The sequence below is a fragment of the Hyperolius riggenbachi genome, chromosome 10 (genome assembly GCF_040937935.1).
Source record: "Hyperolius riggenbachi isolate aHypRig1 chromosome 10, aHypRig1.pri, whole genome shotgun sequence".
In the NCBI taxonomy this organism is placed as follows: domain Eukaryota; kingdom Metazoa; phylum Chordata; class Amphibia; order Anura; family Hyperoliidae; genus Hyperolius; species Hyperolius riggenbachi.
Window position 1 is genome coordinate 242,720,585 of NC_090655.1, and position 19,355 is coordinate 242,739,939.

Consider the following 19,355-nt stretch of genomic DNA (forward strand, 5'->3'; position numbering starts at 1 on the left):
TCCAGCTTAAGAGGCGGGGAAGGGGGTCAGACCCCCCCCCTTACCTGGGTCCCCCATCTGCGCTCCCCCTCTAGCTTAAGTTCAGCAGCAGCCACCGCTATTAGTAAGAGGCAGTGGGTGGGATGACTCGCCTCTTCCGCGTTGCAGCGTGCGTTCCACTGTCATCACTTCCTGCAATGCCGTCCACTTACAATACAGTTGGCGGCATTGCTAGAAGTGACGTTAGTGGAACGCACGCTGGAACGTGGAAGTGGTGAGTCATCCCCTCCTCTTACTAATAGCGGTGGCTGCTGCTGCTGAGCTTAAGCGTGAGGAGGAGCGCAGATGGTGGACCCAGGTAAGGGGGGGGTCTGACCCCCTTCCCCGCCTCTTAAGCTGGAGGGGGAGCGCAGACGGGGGACCCAGGTGAGGTAGGGGGGGTCCAACCCCCCTCCCCGCCGCTTAAGCTGGAGGGGGAGCACAGATGGGGGACCCAGGTGAGGGAGGGGGGGTCCGACCCCCCCCCTCCCCACCGCTGTGTCCAATATCCCCTTTCTACCCGCTACCCTCTTATGCGGCGTATGCTACGGTGCGTGTCCGCTAGTATACAGAATTTGGAGTAATTTACATACAGAGGTGTTCATTACCACCAGCATAACACCAGTGGAACGCTAATAAGATGGATGGATGGAGGAGGATCCAGGGACTCCGGTGCAATTGCAACCTGTGCATCCCATATTTCTATGCCACTCCCCCCCTCCCCCCAGTCAGAGTTCCGTTCTCACATAAGAATAGGTAGCCAAAGATGTGTCCCCCAACCCCAAAAAAGTAGCCTTTAAGTGTAGGTAGTTAACCATTGGTCTCCCCAGTATAGTCGCCCCTTCCAAATAGGGCATTGGTGTCAGTGGGGACATGAAGCTTCCAGCTGCCTCCCCATCCTCAACACTAACAGGCCTGTAGATCAGTGGTGACCTGAAAAGAGGAGATCTGCATACAGTAACGATGTGGCACACATTAAATGCAGGAAGTGAGCAATGACATGGAAATTATGTATTTAATGACAACATTTGAACTAAGGTCCCTTATGTCAGCCTATTTATTGTTACCTGTAAATGTTGTTTGTTCCTTTTTCTTGTTACTGTAAGCTGTGTGTTCTTTTCTCCTGTATTATTTTGCGTCGCTGTTCTATTGTATGAAAAAGTCACAATAAAATCTAATTGACACACCGATCAAGAAGTCCTGTGTCCCAGGGATTACTGTTGCAACATCTTTCATGCTTAAGCTGTGTGTATGTTAAATGGCCACAAGATGGCACTGTCCATTTTGTAAAGGTGCATGTTTCGTGTTTTGTGTTTACTGTATTGTGGTTTTTAGTTGTTGCCTTTATCTGCATGAGATGATCTCGCTGTCTTGCGGTTTTCCAAATACTTGTGACATTTTGGTGAGCATCACACACTAACAATAATTCTGTGTATGAAGTCTGTCCAAAGATCCATAGATGAACATGGAAGGAGTGTGATCTGATCAAGGTAATGGCTGTAGGTTATGTTGTGTCTGTCTTGTGTTACAGACACATCATACCCTCCAGAAACAAACACGATGTTTTACTGAAGAATATCATCAAACAAGGGCTTACCAAGCCCTGTGAACTGAGTGCAGCCAGTAAGGGTCAGTTCCCACGGCCCCTGCCAGCAGCTTGTTTCACCGATATCAAATGCTTTTCTGCTACATTTGATTTATTGTTGTGTCACATTTTGAGCCCCTAGAGCAGGTATGTCAAACCGGTCCTACGAGGGCCGAAATCCTCACATATTTTTGATACAGCTCAAATGAATTGATGGGTCTGAATCAGGAAAGGTGTGGTCCATCAGTTAGAACACATTCCTTTCTTTCTCGGCCCTCCAGGCCTGGAGTTTGACACATGTGCCCTAGAGGGATATGGAACCGCAAACGCGGGCAATGCTAGAAGTCTTGGAAAATCCGAATATGCAGCTTCTTGGAAAATTTGGCCGCGGCATTTGTGCAACTGACGGTAAACAATTTGAGAAGAACGCTCACATTCATCTCAATGCAGGACGTGGTGTATCCTGGCGGTGAACCACATGCACGGACGCAAGCAGCAGCCCCTGTAAACAGGCCCTAATGTGATCACAAGTATCAGAAGCTTCTCCAACACCATTCTCCATCCCCTTCTTGCACCTCTGACACTGTAATCCTTGGCAGGTTTTGGTACTCCATATCATTGGTTATGTATGGAGAGTTTGGGGCCCAATATAACTCTTTCACTGGGGCCCATAACTCCTTAAAGAGGAACTCCAGTGAACATTTTACTGTTGGCAGGTGATGTAGCTACTACATGGTTTTTGGCAGTTGGAAACAGCTGTAAACAGCTATTTCCCACAAAAGTTCGAACTTTTCTTGTGGGAGGGGTTACTTGTGGGAGGGGTTTCACCACAATATCAATCATACAGCACCCCCTGATGGTCTGTTTGTGAAAAGGAATAGATTTCTCATGTAAAAGGGGGTATCAGCTACTGATTGGAATAAAGTTCAATTTTTGGTTGGAGTTTCTCTTTAACTACGCCACTGGCCTAACACTAACCTACGCTATCCTGTGCATAAGACAACCCTCCACCCATCTCATGCCTAATCTACCCTATCCTGTGCCGAAAACTACCCTCCACCCATCCCATACCTGTCTGTTCCTGTGCCTCTGATGTGGTCAGTGTACAGTGGTGGTGCTACACTGGTGCACGATGGAGCCCTCCCCCAGTGATAAGTAACTGCCATTTATGTGTAATAAAGATACTGTGCAATAAGCAGAATGACAGTGTAACGATGGATGCAGTACTCCTATGCACCACAAGGTGGCGATCTCAATTTATTAAATGAAAGCATAGAAAGCAGATCATCATCAGAGGGATATGGGCGGAAGTACAGAGAGGAGCCAGTACCGGTGTAGTGAAAAATTTTGCTACCTATCATATTTTGCAACTTGCCATAGAGGACAGTGTATGACTGTGTAGGCGTGGCTTCTCTCTGTTAACACGCCTGTAATTTTTTGCAACCACAGATCCCATTGGGCTAGAAGAGGGATTGTTCCCTCCAGGGGGGGGTTATTAGTTGAGCAAGAGGGGGGGAGGTTGTTCCCTGGGGGGGGGGGGTATTAGTTGAGGAAGAGGGGGGATTGTTCCCTCCAGGGGGGGTTATTAGTTGAGCAAGAGGGGAGGGTTCTGTGTGAGAGTAGGGTTTGGTTGGGTTGCATTTTCTGATACAGTTAGGTTAAAGTCAATGGTTAGGTTGCACTTTCTGATAGCTATACGTATAAATAAATGCAACCGGTTGCAAAATCTGATAAAGTTGCAAAAAATTTCACCACACCGGATCTGGCAGTAGGATCTAGAAATCAGAGAAAATTAACACATTCTGGAGAATCTTTGCTCTCTTTGTCCCTCCGTTGAGGCAACTGCAATCCAAAAGGTGTCACTGTCTATTCCTCTACGAATCTCCCACCAGTATCAGGTATGTTGAACTGGGTGTCTACAACTCAGAACCATCTGAGATCCTGTGCTTTATAATTTCTCATTATTAACGTTCATGTTCCACCTGATGTTGTTTGTGGTTCAGGGTGAAGAACTCACTCTCATGAAGGCTGAAGTTAAAGAGGAAGAGACATATGTGAGGAGTGATCAGCAGTCTATGGAGGAGGGTGACATGATCAGGACAATTAAGGAAGAACAGATGCATGTGAGGGGTGATCAGCACTTTATGGGAGAGGGAGACATGATGAGGGCAATTATAAAGGAAGAACCAAAAACGTATGTGAAGAGTGATCAGAATTTTATGGAGGGAGGTGAAAAAATAAGAACAGTTAAAGAGGAAGAAAAGCAGACATATGTGAGGGATGATCATCAGTCCACAGAGGAGGGTGAGATGATGAGGACATTAAAAGAGGAAGAAGAGACATATGAGAGGAGTGACCAGCAGACAATGGAGAAGGGTGACATAATGAGGGCAGTAAAAGAAGAGACGTATGCGAGGAGTGATCATCAGATTATGGAGGAGGGTGACATAATGAGGACAATAAAAGAAGAAAATATGCGTGTGAGGAGTGATCAGCAGTCTATGCAGGATTGTGGCATGAGGACAATTAAAAAGGAAGAAGAAGAGACATATGTGAGGAGTGATCAGAAGTCTATGGAGGAGGGTGACATGATGAGGACAGTTAAAGAAGAAGAGACTTATGTGAGGAGTGATCAGCAGTCTATGGAGGAGGGTGACATGATGAGGACAGTTAAAGAAGAAGAGACTTATGTGAGGAGTGATCAGCAGTCTATGGAGGAGGGTGACATGATGAGGACAGTTAAAGAAGAAGAGACTTATGTGAGGAGTGATCAGCAGTCTATGGAGGAGGGTGACATGATGAGGACAGTTAAAGAAGAAGAGACTTATGTGAGGAGTGATCAGCAGTCTATGGAGGAGGGTGACATGATGAGGACAGTTAAAGAAGAAGAGACTTATGTGAGGAGTGATCAGCAGTCTATGGAGGAGGGTGACATGATGAGGACAATTAAAGAAGAAGAGACGTATGTGAGGAGTGATCAGCAGTCTATGGAGGAGGGTGACATGATGAGGACAAATGAAGTGGAAGAATCTTCTCTTCACACCAGCGCAGGTAAATAATGTAGACCCATCTCACATTCTTACTAAACCATTATACATAGAAGTATAGTGTTATACACCTCTGTACTTAATATAGTGAAGGAGACATGTCAGAGAATTAACAAGCTTTTCTTATCATCATTCACAGAGCTGCAACTTGATTGGTTTGCTACCACTAATGCTTCATACACACTTGAGATAAAAGTCTTTGGAAAAGGCAAGATCACAGACCAATTTTACCCCATTCCATATAGTATGAGAGCCCTACCTACACAGTCTATTCTATGGAGCTGAACTCCCCATCAGATAAAATCTTTGCAGGATGCTGCACACAAAGATGCTGTACACACTCAAAAGATCATTATCTGCAAAAGATCTGTTCCTACAAAATATCCATTCCTGCAAAATGCATTCATAGTCTATGCGATCTGCAGATCCTCCTACACACTTGGTTTAACAAACAATCATCTGCAGCTCAGATTCACCAGGATGGATTTTCAGATCTGCAGATGATTGCCAGATATGCAGATGAAGTCTGTTAAACAAGGTGTGTATGAGGATCTGCAGATCGCATAGACTATGAATGCATTTTGCAGGAATGGCTATTTTCACAGGAACAGATCTTTTGCAGATAATGATCTTTTGTGTCTGTACAGCATCTGTGTGTGCAGCATCTCGCAAAGATTTTATCTGATGGGGAGTTCAGCTCCATAGAGTAGACTGTGTAGAGTATGGCTCTTGTACTAAATGGAAGGGGGTAAAATTGGTCTGTGATCTTGCCTTTTCCAAAGACTGTTATCTCAAGTGTGTATGAAGCATAAGAAATGCATTATGCAGGGGTCTGACTTATGTAATGCCTGGCTAACCTCTCCTTGGGCTTGATTCATTAAAATCTACTGCGCTAAGCAGCGCTGGTCAAACCAGCGAGCGCACACTACTGTTAGCGTAGCGTGTGCTCTTAAGCTATGCATGATAGTATGTAGCGCGACCACGATATTTTGCTAGTGTAACCCCTACTATGTTAATGTAGTAGCGGCCACACTAGTAGAGTTATGTGGTCACGCTACATGCCATCGAGCAGCACTTCAAAGGAACACGTGTAGCTTAACCACTTAACGACCACCTAACGCCGATAGGCGGCGGCTGGTCGTAAGTGGATTTACATGGAACCGTTCCAGGGCTGCCGGCGTGGTGTTAGCACCTGTCTGCCTCTGTCCTGCTGCCCTTCCACTCTCCACATCCACCCTCTGCTGGCCTGAGGAATCTCTACGATCTCCAGTTGGATGGCCACTAGCTCTCTGCCTACATGGGACTCTGCTCTGACCATCATAGCCTGCCACATTAGCACATTGGACCTGATTCCTCTACTGGATCAAAAGTCACTCCCCCAGCCTTGGGCTTCTACATATGGGGTTGAGAGACCAGACAGCCTTCAGGAGCTAACTGGACTCCGCATTGCTGTACCAGGATTGGGTATAGTATGGCTTATGCTTCATGCCATTTTTCTGATTTGTGCTTGCTGCAACCTGCATTCCATCTGTCCATGCTGGCTATGCTGTTTCATTGAACAGTTTGTCTGCAGATGCTATATTGGCTTCCTGACCTTTGCTGGATATATTGACCTACTTTGCCTCTGTCATCTGTACCGGCCTGCTAAAACTGCTACTTTCCCATTGTCTCCATTTTTGATGCACTGTATTTGCCTAGGCCTATTTTTTATATGACATTTGGGATCCCTGATCACATTAGGTGGTCTTAGGCAGCGGTGTGTTTGATGTTTGATTGGTTGCTGAGTGTGGTCTCTTGGCAGTTTACACTGGTGCTTTTTAATATGCTCAATTATAACATTAATAAATTTTGTAATTTTTCACTTATTTTTTGATTTTGGTGATTTGTGACATATGCTCCCCAGCCCCCTTTTTTCCTTTACATTTACGTTCCCATTCCATGTCAGTTCACGGAGGGTGTCTCCGTGAACAGCCTGCGAGCCTCCGATCATGGCTCGCAGGCTAAATGTAAACACGCGGGGAAGAAATCCCCGGTGTTTACGTCGCACGGCGCTGCTGCGCAGCAGCGCTGTAAAGAAGATCGGCAATCCCCGGCCTCTGATTGGCCGGGGATCGCAGGCATATCAGAGGCGGTGCAGGACGAATCGCCGTCCTGTACCGCCCATGTGAAGGAGGGGAGGGACGCTGAAAATCGCTGCAGAGGGGGGCTTTGAGGAGCCCCCGCTCGGCCACACAGAGCGGCGGCGAACAGACCCCCCCCCCCCCAGCAGGACATCCTCCTAGTGGGGAAAAAAGGGGGGGGGAAGTCTGATCGCCCTGCCTGTTATCTGATCTGTGCTGTAGGCTGAAGAGCTTACGCAGCACAGATCAGCCAAAAAGAGCCTGGTCCTTAAGTGGAGCACATACTACGCTGACATTAGCATGTGCTCAACGGTTTAACCCACGCTGCTTAACGCTCTAAACTTTAATGAGCCAAAGCCCCATGCCAGTTAGAACTCTCATTAATGTGTGTTTGAAGTTTGCTTCCACATCCTCTTACCAGGGGATATCTCTGTAGCTTTTTATGACTATCAAAACCTAGACCAACATCTCACTCTTTTGTACAGAATAATTCTCAGTATAACATTGTTTTCCCAAAAAGGAATGAAAATATTGACTTTTGTTGGAAGTTATATACTTGTCTTGCCAGACAGCAGCTTTATAAGTAGACATCTTCTTCCCTTTAACCACAGTAATAACCTAACTTACTCACATCTATATATGGGAAACATTTCTGCATAATTGAATACAGTCTGATCCATGTTTATATAAGGTGGATATTAAATTTACCCTTTTACAGAAACTGTACACTATTCTTTTCAATATAACACCAACAAATGAGGAGGAGACACTGTACACCATATGAAAGGCTCATCTCCATTCCTCAGCATAATATCATAGTACCAACAAATGAGGAGGGGATACTGTACATCAAATGAAAGGCTCATCTCCATTCCTCAGTATAACATCATAGTACTAACAAATGAGGAGATACTGTACACCATATGAAAGGTCCATCTCCATTCCTCAGTATAACATCATAGTACCAACAAATGAGCAGGAGATACTGTACACCATATGAAAGGCCATCTCCATTCCTCAGTATAACATCATAGCACCAACAAATGAGGAGGAGATACTATACACCATATGAAATGCCCATCTCCATTCCTCAGTATAACATCATCGTACCAACAAATGAGGAGGAGATACTGTACACCATATGAAAGGCCCATCTCCATTCCTCAGTATAACATCATAGTACCAACAAATGAGGAGGAGATACTGTACACCATATGAAAGGCCCATCTCCATTCCTCAGTATAACATCATAGCACCAACAAATGAGGAGATACTGTACACCATATGAAAGGCCCATCTCCATTCCTCAGTATAACATCATAGTACCAACAAATGAGGAGGAGATACTGTACACCATATGAAAGGCCAATCTCCATTCCTCAGTATAACATCATAGTGCCAACAAATGAGGAGATACTGTACACCATATGAAAGGCCCATCTCCATTCCTCAGTATAACATCATAGTACCAACAAATGAGGAGGAGATACTGTACACCATATGAAAGGCCCATCCCCATTCCTCAGTATAACATCATAGTACCAACAAATGAGGAGGAGATACTGTACACCATATGAAAGGCCCATCTCCATTCCTCGGTATAACATTATAGTGCCAACAAATGAGGAGGAGATACTGTACACCATATGAAAGGCCCATCTCCATGCCTCAGTATAACATCATAGTACCAACAAATGAGGAGGAGATACTGTACACCATATGAAACGTCCATCTGCATTCCTCAGTTTAACATCATAGTACCAACAAATGAGGAGGAGATACTGTACACCATATGAAAGGCCAATCTCCATTCCTCAGTATAACATCACAGTACCAACAAATGAGGAGGAGATACTGTACACCATATGAAATGCCCATCTCCATTCCTCAGTATAACATCATAGCACCAACAAATGAGGAGGAGATACTGTACACCATATGAAAGGCCCATTTCCATTCCTCAGTATAACATCATAGTACCAACAAATGAGGAGATACTGTACACCATATGAAAGGCCCATCTCCATTCCTCGGTATAACATTATAGTGCCAACAAATGAGGAGGAGATACTGTACACCATATGAAAGGCCCATCTCCATGCCTCAGTATAACATCATAGTACCAACAAATTAGGAGGAGATACTGTACACCATATGAAAGGCCCCTCTCCATTCCTCAGTATAACATCATAGTACCAACAAATGAGGAGGAGATACTGTACACCATATGAAAGGCCCATCTCCATTCCTCAGTATAACATCATAGTCCCAACAAATGAGGAGGAGATACTGTACACCATATGAAATGCCCATCTCCATTCCTCAGTATAACATCATAGCACCACCAAATGAGGAGATGATACTGTACACCACACCCCTCCACTCTCTCTCCTCCTCTCTCCCCAGCCTAACCTGCCCCAACGAAGCGGCAGCTCAATACAACAGTAACCTCTCCGCAGCCTTAGATAGACCATGCTGCTCCCCTGACATTTCGTACCAACAGTCGCCCCAACCCCCAACCTTGGCACACTGCCCTCACAAAAAAACTACAAAATGAGACACGAGCTGCAGAACGCAAATGGAGGAAATCCCGCCACAACAATGATTTCCTGGGATACAAGACCAAGTTGCAGACGTACCATACTGCCCTCGCTGATAGTAAACAGATATACTTCACTCGCTTGATCGCTACCCAAGCCTCCAACCCACGTCGTCTTTTTGCCACCTTCAATGCCCTACTTAACCCCACACCTCCCCCCCAACCTCCACCCTCTCAGCCACTGACCTATCTAACTTCTTTATCAACAAAATTACAACCATCCGGAGGGATATTTCTCTCCTCCACTCTATCGCCCCCGCCTCCCCACCACATCCGACTCCTGCCTCTTTCTCCTCCCTTACCTCCTTCAATCCTGTCACGGTGGAGGAAGTCAACCAGCTGCTGGCAACTTCACCTGCCACTTCCTGCCCCCTAGATCCAGTCCCATCTGATTCTCTGCGGCCACATTTTTCTGATCTGGCCCCTGTCCTCACCCACCTCTTCAACCTCTCCTTCTCCACCGGCATCTTCCCCTCCATATTCAAACAAGCCACTGTGCTTCCCCTGCTAAAGAAATCTTTACTTGACCCTGCTCTGCCATCCAACTACCGCCCAATCTCTCTCCTCCCTTTTGCCTCAAAAATTCTTGAACGTCTGGCCCACCAACGCCTGACCAACTTCTTTAACTCCAACTCCCTTCTCGATCCCCTGCAATCTGGTTTTTGCACAGCCCATTCTACAGAAACAGCCCTCACCAAAGTGGTAAACGACCTTGCCCTTGCCAAAGCCGAAGGTAAATACTCCATCCTGCTCCTCCTGGACCTCTCCACGGCATTTGACACTGTCGACCACTCCCTCCTCCTCCACTCCCTGCAGCTAATGGGCATTCAGGACCTAGCCTTAGCCTGGATCTCCTCCTACCTCTCCAACCGCTCCTTCACAACATTTTTCAATGGCTCCTCGTCCACTTCTACACCCCTCTCAGTTAGTGTTCCTCAAGGTTCCGTCCTAGGACCACTACTGTTCTCACTCTATACTGCCTCAATTGGCAAAATCATCTCCTCCATGGGTTTCAATTACCACCTGTATGCCGATGACACCCAGATATATCTCCACACCCCAGATCTCTCCTCCTCTACCATGGACAAAGTCTCTGCCTGCCTCACATCCATTTCCTCCTGGATGGCTGCCAGGTACCTGAAGCTTAATTTGGACAAGACTGAGCTTCTAATATTCCCACCCCGCACAGCTGCACCCCTCCCAGATCTGCACGTCACTATCGAAAATACTACCATCCGCCCTACCTCCCAAGCCCGCTGTCTAGGCGTTACTCTGGTCTCTGAACTTTCCTTTACAGCCCACATCCAAGGTATTGCCAGATCCTGCAACTTCCACCTCCGCAACATCTCCAAGATCCGCTCCTACCTGTCCCCTGACACCACTAAACTCCTTATCCACGGCCTTGTCCTCTCCCGCCTAGACTACTGCAATTTGCTTTTGTCTGGCCTCCCCTCTAACCATACTGCCCCACTTCAATTGGTAATGAATGCGGCAGCCAGACTGAAATTCTTCTCACCGCAGCGCCTCTACAACTCCGCTCTGTAAAGCACTACACTGGCTCCCCATCAGCTTTAGGATCAATTTTAAAATCCTGTGCTTGGCCTACAAATCAGTGCACAAGACCTGCCCGACCTACATCTCTGATCTGGTCTACAGGCACATACCATCCCGTTCCCTCCGATCCTCCAATGACCTGCGCCTAGTCGCACCACGCATAACTCAGTCACATGCACGATTGCAGGACTTCACCAGGGCTGCCCCTACTCTCTGGAACTCACTCCCACCAACCGTCAGACTCGCCCCCACCTTTAATACCTTCAAACAGGCTCTCAAGACTCACCTCTTCACGCTCGCATACCCCCCTACACCAGCACCATAATATGTTCTGTTAGACACCCTCTCAAAAGATGCACCTATTGTCTCCACCCCACCCTTTAGATTGTAAGCCTCTGGTAGGGCCCTCCTCCCTAATGTATCCAGCTTGATTATGCAATCTTACTCACAACCACCCCTCTTGTAGACTCGAACAGTCTCTACTTTGACCTATGACACTGTATTGTTATCAAATCATTTGCATGATCTTGTTTTGTTGTGAGTTTCCGTATGTTCTACCTGTATGTTAACCCATTTATCTATTGTGCAGCGCTGCGTAATATGTTGGTGCTTTATAAATACAATAAATAATAATAATAATATGAAAGCTCCATCTCCATTGCTCAGTATAACATCATAGTACCAACAAATGAGGAGATACTGCACACCATATGAAAGGTCCATCTCCATTCCTCAGTATAACTTTTCCTAGTAAGTTGACTACCCAATTACTAATGTATTTACAATGGCATGCTTTCAAAAGTAAGGAAATCAGTATGTGCTTTCAATACAATCTTGTGTCTAACAGATGGCCATTATATCCGGGACACCTCAAAGAAACACTTCAGAAAATGTTCCCACTCTATGGATACAAGGGAGCGTCCTTATTCGTGTTCAGTGTGTGGTAAATGCTTTGTCCGTAAAGGATCCATTATTCGACACCAGAGGAGCCACACAGGCGAGCGTCCTTTTTCATGTCTGGCCTGTAAAAAAGGTTTCTTACAAAAAGTCCACCTGCTCAGACACCAGCTGTGCCACACAGGCGAGCGCCATCATTCCTGTTCAGAGTGCGGAAAAAGTTACAACCAAAAAGAAAACCTCCTCAGGCACCAGTTCAGTCATACAGGCAAGTATCTCCTCTCCTGCTCAGACTGTGGGAAAAGCTTCATTCAGAGGGGGGAACTTTTCAGACAAGACAAAACCAACAACATTTATATTGTACTTTTTTCCTGGCGGTCTCAAAGCACTTAAGCTGCAGCCACTAGGGCATGCTCAGTAGGTAGTAGCAGTGTTTGGGAGTCTTGCCCAAGGCCTCCTTACTGAGTAGCTGCTTGCCTACTGAACAGGAAGAGCTGAGATATGAACCCTGGTCTCATGTTTCAGAGTCAGAGCCCTTTACCTTTACACTATCCAGCCACTTTTCAGACACAAGATAACATCATAGCACCAACAAATGAGGAGGAGATACTGTACACCATATGAAAGGTCCATCTGCATTCCTCAGTGTAACATCAGAGCATCAACAAATGAGGAGGAGATACTGTACACCACATGAAAGGTCCATCTCCATTGCTCAGTATAACATCATAGTACCAACAAATGAGGAGGAGATACTGTACACCACATGAAAGGCCTATCTCCATTCCTCAGTATAACATTATACCACCAACAAATGAGGAGGAGATACTGTACCCCATATGAAAGGTCCATCTCCATTGCTCAGTATAGCATCATAGTACCAACAAATGAGGAGTAGATACTGTACACCACATGAAAGGCCCATCTCCATTCCTCAGTATAACATCATAGCACCAACAAATGAGGAGTAGATACTGTACACCACATGAAAGGTCCATCTCCATTGCTCAGTATAACATCATAGCACCAACAAATGAGGAGGAGATACTGTACACCATATGGAAGGCCTATCTCCATTCCTCAGTATAACATCATAGTACCAACAAATGAGGAGGAGATACTGTACACCATATGAAAGGTCCATCTCCATTCCTCAGTATAACATCATAGCACCAACAAATGAGGAGATACTGTACACCATATAAAAGGCCCATCTCCATTCCTCAGTATAACATCATAGCACCAACAAATGAGGAGGAGATACTGTACACCATATGAAAGGCCCAAGTCCATTCCTCAGTATAAAATAGTACCGACAAATGAGGAGGAGCTACTGTACCCCATATGAAAGGTCCATCTCCATTGCTCAGTATAACATCATAGTACCAACAAATAAGGAGGAGATACTGTACACCACATGAAAGGCCCAAGTCCATTCCTCAGTATAAAATAGTACCGACAAATGAGGAGGAGCTACTGTACCCCATATGAAAGGTCCATCTCCATTGCTCAGTATAACATCATAGTACCAACAAATGAGGAGGAGATACTGTACACCACATGAAAGGTCCATCTCCATTGCTCAGTATAACATCATAGTACCAACAAATGAGGAGGAGATACTGTACACCACATGAAAGGCCTATCTCCATTCCTCAGTATAACATTATACCACCAACAAATGAGGAGGAGATACTGTACCCCATATGAAAGGTCCATCTCCATTGCTCAGTATAACATCATAGTACCAACAAATGAGGAGTAGATACTGTACACCACATGAAAGGTCCATCTCCATTGCTCAGTATAACATCATAGCACCAACAAATGAGGAGATACTGTACACCATATGGAAGGCCTATCTCCATTCCTCAGTATAACATCATAGTACCAACAAATGAGGAGGAGATACTGTACACCATATGAAAGGTCCATCTCCATTCCTCAGTATAACATCATAGCACCAACAAATGAGGAGATACTGTACACCATATAAAAGGCCCATCTCCATTCCTCAGTATAACATCATAGTACCAACAAATGAGGAGGAGATACTGTACACCATATGAAAGGCCCATCTCCATTCCTCAGTATAACATCATAGTACCAACACATGAGGAGGAGATACTGTATACCATATGAAAGGCCCATCTCCATTCCTCAGTATAACATCATATTCCAACAAATGAGGAGGAGATACTGTACACCATATACAATACAATACAATAACATTTCTATAGCGCTTTTCTCCCATAGGACTCAAAGCGCTTAGGCTCTCTCAGATTCAGTAATTAGTAGGATGAAGTATTCACACAACAAAAGTTATATTTCTGCAAATGCCAAACTGAACAGGTGGGTTTTCAGTCTGGATTTAAACACGTCCAGGGATGGAGCTGTCCTGATCTGTTGAGGTAAGGAGTTCCAAAACGTAGGGGCAGCATGACAGAAGGCTCTGGGACCAAAAGTTTCCAAGTGGACTCTGGGTATGACTAGATTATTAGAACCTGTTGATCTGAGAATGCGGGGATTGCTACGCAGCTGCAACATATATTTCATGTATCCAGGGCCTAAATTATTCAGGGATTTAAATGTCAGTAGGCCGATCTTGAATAGGACCCTCCATTCTATAGGTAGCCAGTGAAGGGAGTGCAGGACTGGCGTTATGTGGCAGTGACGGGGTTGGTTGGTTAGCAGTCTGGCAGCAGTATTCTGTATCAGCTGTAGTCAGTACAAGACCTTTTTTGGAAGGCCAGTGTAGAGAGCATTGCAGTAGTCCAGTCGGGATGTGATGAAGGCGTGGACTAAGGTTGGCAGATCTTCTGGGGGTATGAGGTGCTTGATTTTTGCAATGTTCTTCAGGTGAAAATAGGATGATTTCACCACAGCAGAGATTTGAGTTCTGAAGTTTAAATCCCAATCAATTAGAACTCCCAGGCTACGCACATGATCAGAGCTGCGCAGATCCGTGCCTCCTATTCCCAGTGGTGAAGACTGCAAGTTAAGTTGTTTTGTTATCATGCTCTGCCCTCCTATCAGAAGGACTTCAGTTTTGTCTGCATTTAGTTTCAGCCAGTTGTCATTCATCCATTGCTGTAGTTCACGTAAGCAGGCGTTTATAGTTAGAGTTGGGTCTGTCACACCAGGCTTGAAGGAAAGATATAGTTGGGTGTCGTCTGCATAGCAGTGGTATGTCAGGCCATGTTTTTGGATTAGTTTTCCCAGCGGTAACATGTAAATCGTGAAAAGCAGGGGAGAGAGGATTGAGCCCTGGGGCACCCCATACTTAAGTGATACAGGGGTGGACAGGAAGGGCCCCACAGACACTTTGTAGGTTCTGCCACTCAAGAAGGATTGGAACCACTGAAGAACTATGCCATCAATGCCGCAGTATTCCTGTAGCCTGTTTATCAAGATGTCATAGTCAACTGTATCAAAGGCTGCAGAAAGGTCTAGCAGTATGAGGATGGAGCACTCTCCTCTGTCTCTTGCCATGAGCCGGTGGTTGCATATTTGGATGAGGGCAGTTTCAGTGCTGTGGTGTTTCCTGAAGCCAGACTGGAATGGGTCATAACTGTTGTTTTGTAGGATTTTGGCTTCTAGCTGGAGGTAAACAGCTTTTTCAATTAGCTTGCCCAGAAAGGGGAGGTTAGAGACAGGTCTGTAGCTGGTCATTGCATCTGGGTCCAGGGAGGGTTTTTTGAGGAGAGGCCTGATGATTGCTTCCTTCAGTAAAGCAGGAAATATCCCTGATTTTAAGGAACAGTTAACAATTTTTAGGAATACCGTTACGAACAGGTCGGGGCAGTTCAACATGAACTGTGTTGGGCCAGGATCTAGGTCACAGGTAGTTAGGCGGACGTGAAGGAGGATGCTTGATGTGACTTCTTCATCAATTTCTTTGAAGTTTGACCAAGGTGTTACATTGTCTCTGCTAATGGTCTTTGGCGCTATATTAGGCTCAGATGCTGTAAGTTGGATGGCGGACCTTATAGCGGAGACTTTGTCTGTGAAGAAATGGGCAAATTGGTCACAGAGGTCCTTTGAAGACTCGATGTTAAGTTTTTGACATGCCGGGTTGCAGAGTTTTTCCACTGTGCGTGGTTGGGCTGGTTTGTTAACTGCATTTGCAATCTCTTGCGATAGAAAGGATGATTTTTTTCCCGTGATTACCTTTTGGCAGCTCTTCAAGTGGAGGATTAAGGCATGTTTGTCTTCTGGGGACTGAGATTTGCGCCACAGACTCTCAAGTTTTCGGCCTTGTCTTTTCAGCTCTTTTATAGCGTTATCAAACCACTGTGCATGATGGTGTGGAGTAAGATATTTGGTGCGCAGAGGAGCAATGGTCTCAAAGGTGGAGGACACACATTTGTTGTATTTAAACACCAGAGTATCAGGGTCCAAGCTGGAGTCAGTCAATTCATCAAAGCTAAGGTTATCTTGGATATGTTGAGGTGTATAACATCATATTCCAACAAATGAGGAGGAGATACTGTACACCATATGAATGGCCTATCTCCATTCCTCAGTATAACATCATAGTACCAACAAATGAGGAGGAGATACTGTACACCACATGAAAGGCCCATCTCCATTCCTCAGTATAACATCATAGTACCAACAAATGAGGAGGAGATACTGTACACCATATGAAAGGCCCATCTCCATTCCTCAGTATAACATCATAGTACTAACAAATGAGGGGGAGATACTGTACACCATATGAAAGGCCCATCTCCATTCCTCAGTATAACATCATAGTACCAACAAATGAGGAGGAGATACTGTACACCATATGAAAGGTCCATCTCCATTCCTCAGTATAACATCATAGCACCAACAAATGAGGAGGAGATACTGTACACCATATGAAAGGTCCATCTCCATTCCTCAGTATAACATCATAGCACCAACAAATGAGGAGGAGATACTGTACACCATATGAAAGGCCCATCTCCATTCCTCTAGGGGTCAACACATTTTTACTCCATTGAAAGCCACAGCTCTGGGAAATCCTTGACTGCCAAACGAGTTAACTTTATTGCTTACCTAATAACAGGAATACAAGTATTTTCACAGCCATATATTTCTCCAACAGATGGACACAATATCGGGAATCCCTCAGAGGCACACTGTATATCGTCAGGACATGGTGGTGCACCACAATATCCCTCAGGAGGAAATCCCATTCTTGTGAATGCATGTCACAGACCTCAAAGTGAAGGCAGATTGAACAATTCATCTTCTGTGGAATCTTCCGGTATATTTCATACTGTTTCTCATGGAGGTGATAAAATACTTCTATCTACGGACTGTGATAAAAGTTTCAAAAGTGAACCATGTCTTGCTTCATCAGCCCATGCAAAAGATCAGACACTTTCATGTTCAGAGTGTGGGAAAAGCTTTAGTTGTAAAAAGAATCTTAATGCGCACAAACAAGCTCACTCAAGTGAAAGGGTATTTTCATGCTCAGAGTGTGGGAAAAGTTTTAATCACAAAGGAAGCCTTAATGTGCACCTAAGAATTCATACAGGTGAGCGTCCTTTCTCGTGTTTAGAGTGTGGGAAATGTTTCATGTATAAACCAACATTTTCCGAACACCAGAAAATTCATACAGGTGAGCGATCTTTTTCATGTTCAGAATGTGGGAAATGTTTCAGCAGTAAAAGACCTCTTCTTAGACACCAGAAGAGCCATACAGGTGAACGGCCTTTTTCATGTACAGAGTGCGGGAAAAATTTCACTCATAGTAGTGACCTTCATAGACACCGGACAATCCATACGGGTGTCCGTCCATTCTCTTGTTCAGAGTGTGGGAAAGGGTTCACTAGGAAATCATCCCTTCTCTCCCACCAGAGAATTCACACGGGGGAGCGTCCTTTTTCATGTTCAGAGTGTCGGAAGGGTTTTCTTGATAAAAGAGACCTCCTTAGACACTACAAGATACACAAAGTGTAGAGTGCGTCGTAACTACTCTGTCGCCAAGTACTGAATTTCATCTTTTTGGATCAAGTGGCTTTAGAAATCAGCATAACTGTCCCAGCACATAAGCAAACAGTAGAGGATGGAGTCCCGGCACTGGATTTTACCAGAATAGAGAGCCCGGTTTTGTGGATATTCTTACAAGAAGGTTCACTGCGACTCTGCAGGGGTACCGGGAATCTAGTCAATCATCTGTATCCATGTACAGTTTGGACTCTGTTTTTGTTCATATATAAGTTTCCACCTAAATAAATATACTAAAACTTTAAAATGTGATTTGTGTGTTTACTTAGGTTCTCTTTATGTGATTGTAACACATTTATTATATTTAAATATCAGAATCCCATCAGTGTGAAAAATATGAGATTATAGGGGTATCCAGAAAGCTGTGTGTAATGTGTGTTGGGGGGATGGTTTGTTATGGTTGGGAGGACTACAATGGCCTCAATTCACGGAGCATTATCAAACGTTTATCAAACACTTTATCAAACATTTGATAATTTACCTCATGGGTAAAATCTCACTAAGGTGTTATATATTTGTTGAACATTTAGTCGGTAAAACATTCGATAAATATATAACACCTTAGTGAATTTAAAATGAGATTTTACCCATGAGGTAAATTATCAAACGTTTGATAAAGTGTTTGATAAACGTTTGATAATGCTCCGTGAATTGAGGCCAGTGTGTGTATAATGTGGAGGCAGGGAACACTCCCCTGCTTACACTTCTGACACTGCAGCTATCCGCTCCCTTGTATACACCTCTCTGACAATGCAGCTACCCCCTTCCCTGCCTACTCCTCTATGACAATACAGCTGTCCCCTCCCCTGCTTACACCTCTCTGAAACTGCAGTTGTCCCCTACCCTGCTTACACGCTCTCCTTATTTGACATAACTCATGGTTTAGCTCTCCTTATCTATTTATCTCATGAATTATCTCTCCTTATTTGTTTATTTCATGCATTAGCACTCCTTACAGTTAAGGTAAAAAGTAACTAACCTATGTGAATCAACCCCATAGTTAGCAACTTAATTTGCAGAAATTTGTTCACAATAGAATTTTGCTTAGAAATTTTGCATTTTCACATTGAATTTTCTCATTCATGCTTCCTTAAGCAAGCTTAATAGACCGCTTTTGGTAACTATGCGGGAAAAAATGTTTGCATAACCCCTGAATTTTACATGGTAGAATTCCAAGTTTTAACTTGAAATTCCAATGCAATAGTTGTAATTCGGCAAAATACTTGGGCTCATCCCTAATCATGACTCAAGCGAAGCCCGCAAGTTAGCGTTCTAAAGACTGATGGCACTTTTATTGGCTTGAGGAAGCGAGCTCAGACCCATGAAACACTTTGCCTGTGCTCTGTTATTAAAAGTTCTTTGTTTAAGAACTTCGCCTCTGAGTTAAGCCACCTCACTTTTTTCTTTTTAGTTGTTTTTAACGTATTTTATACAACCAGGGTGCCTCTTTATCCCCTATATGTGCTAAATCCACCCCTCAACGTCCCCCGTTGAAGGGGTATAAGCATTAGCCACTGTGTTTTTACACAAGC

General features: G+C 44.6%; 1 protein-coding gene across 1 annotated transcript; it reads left to right on the top strand.

Moving 5' to 3' along the window:
- Nucleotides 1-1,379: 1,379 nt before the first annotated feature.
- LOC137535067 (zinc finger protein 502-like) lies at nucleotides 1,380-18,070 on the top strand. The gene is made up of 4 exons (XM_068256843.1): nucleotides 1,380-1,420; nucleotides 3,607-4,654; nucleotides 11,771-12,088; nucleotides 16,916-18,070. Exons 2-4 carry the CDS (start codon nucleotides 3,625-3,627, stop codon nucleotides 17,773-17,775), a joined length of 2,208 nt encoding a protein of 735 aa, XP_068112944.1. The 5' UTR covers nucleotides 1,380-1,420; nucleotides 3,607-3,624; the 3' UTR covers nucleotides 17,776-18,070.
- The last annotated feature ends 1,285 nt before the right edge of the window (nucleotides 18,071-19,355 follow it).

Bases quoted from the DNA above. Each gene is read 5' to 3' on its own strand.
- LOC137535067 (XM_068256843.1), top strand. From the start codon at position 3,625: ATGAAGGCTGAAGTTAAAGAGGAAGAGACATATGTGAGGAGTGATCAG. The intron at 4,655-11,770 runs GTAAATAATGTA...TGTGTCTAACAG, and splicing joins TTCTCTTCACACCAGCGCAG to ATGGCCATTATATCCGGGAC. The intron at 12,089-16,915 runs GCAAGTATCTCC...TTTCTCCAACAG, and splicing joins GCACCAGTTCAGTCATACAG to ATGGACACAATATCGGGAAT.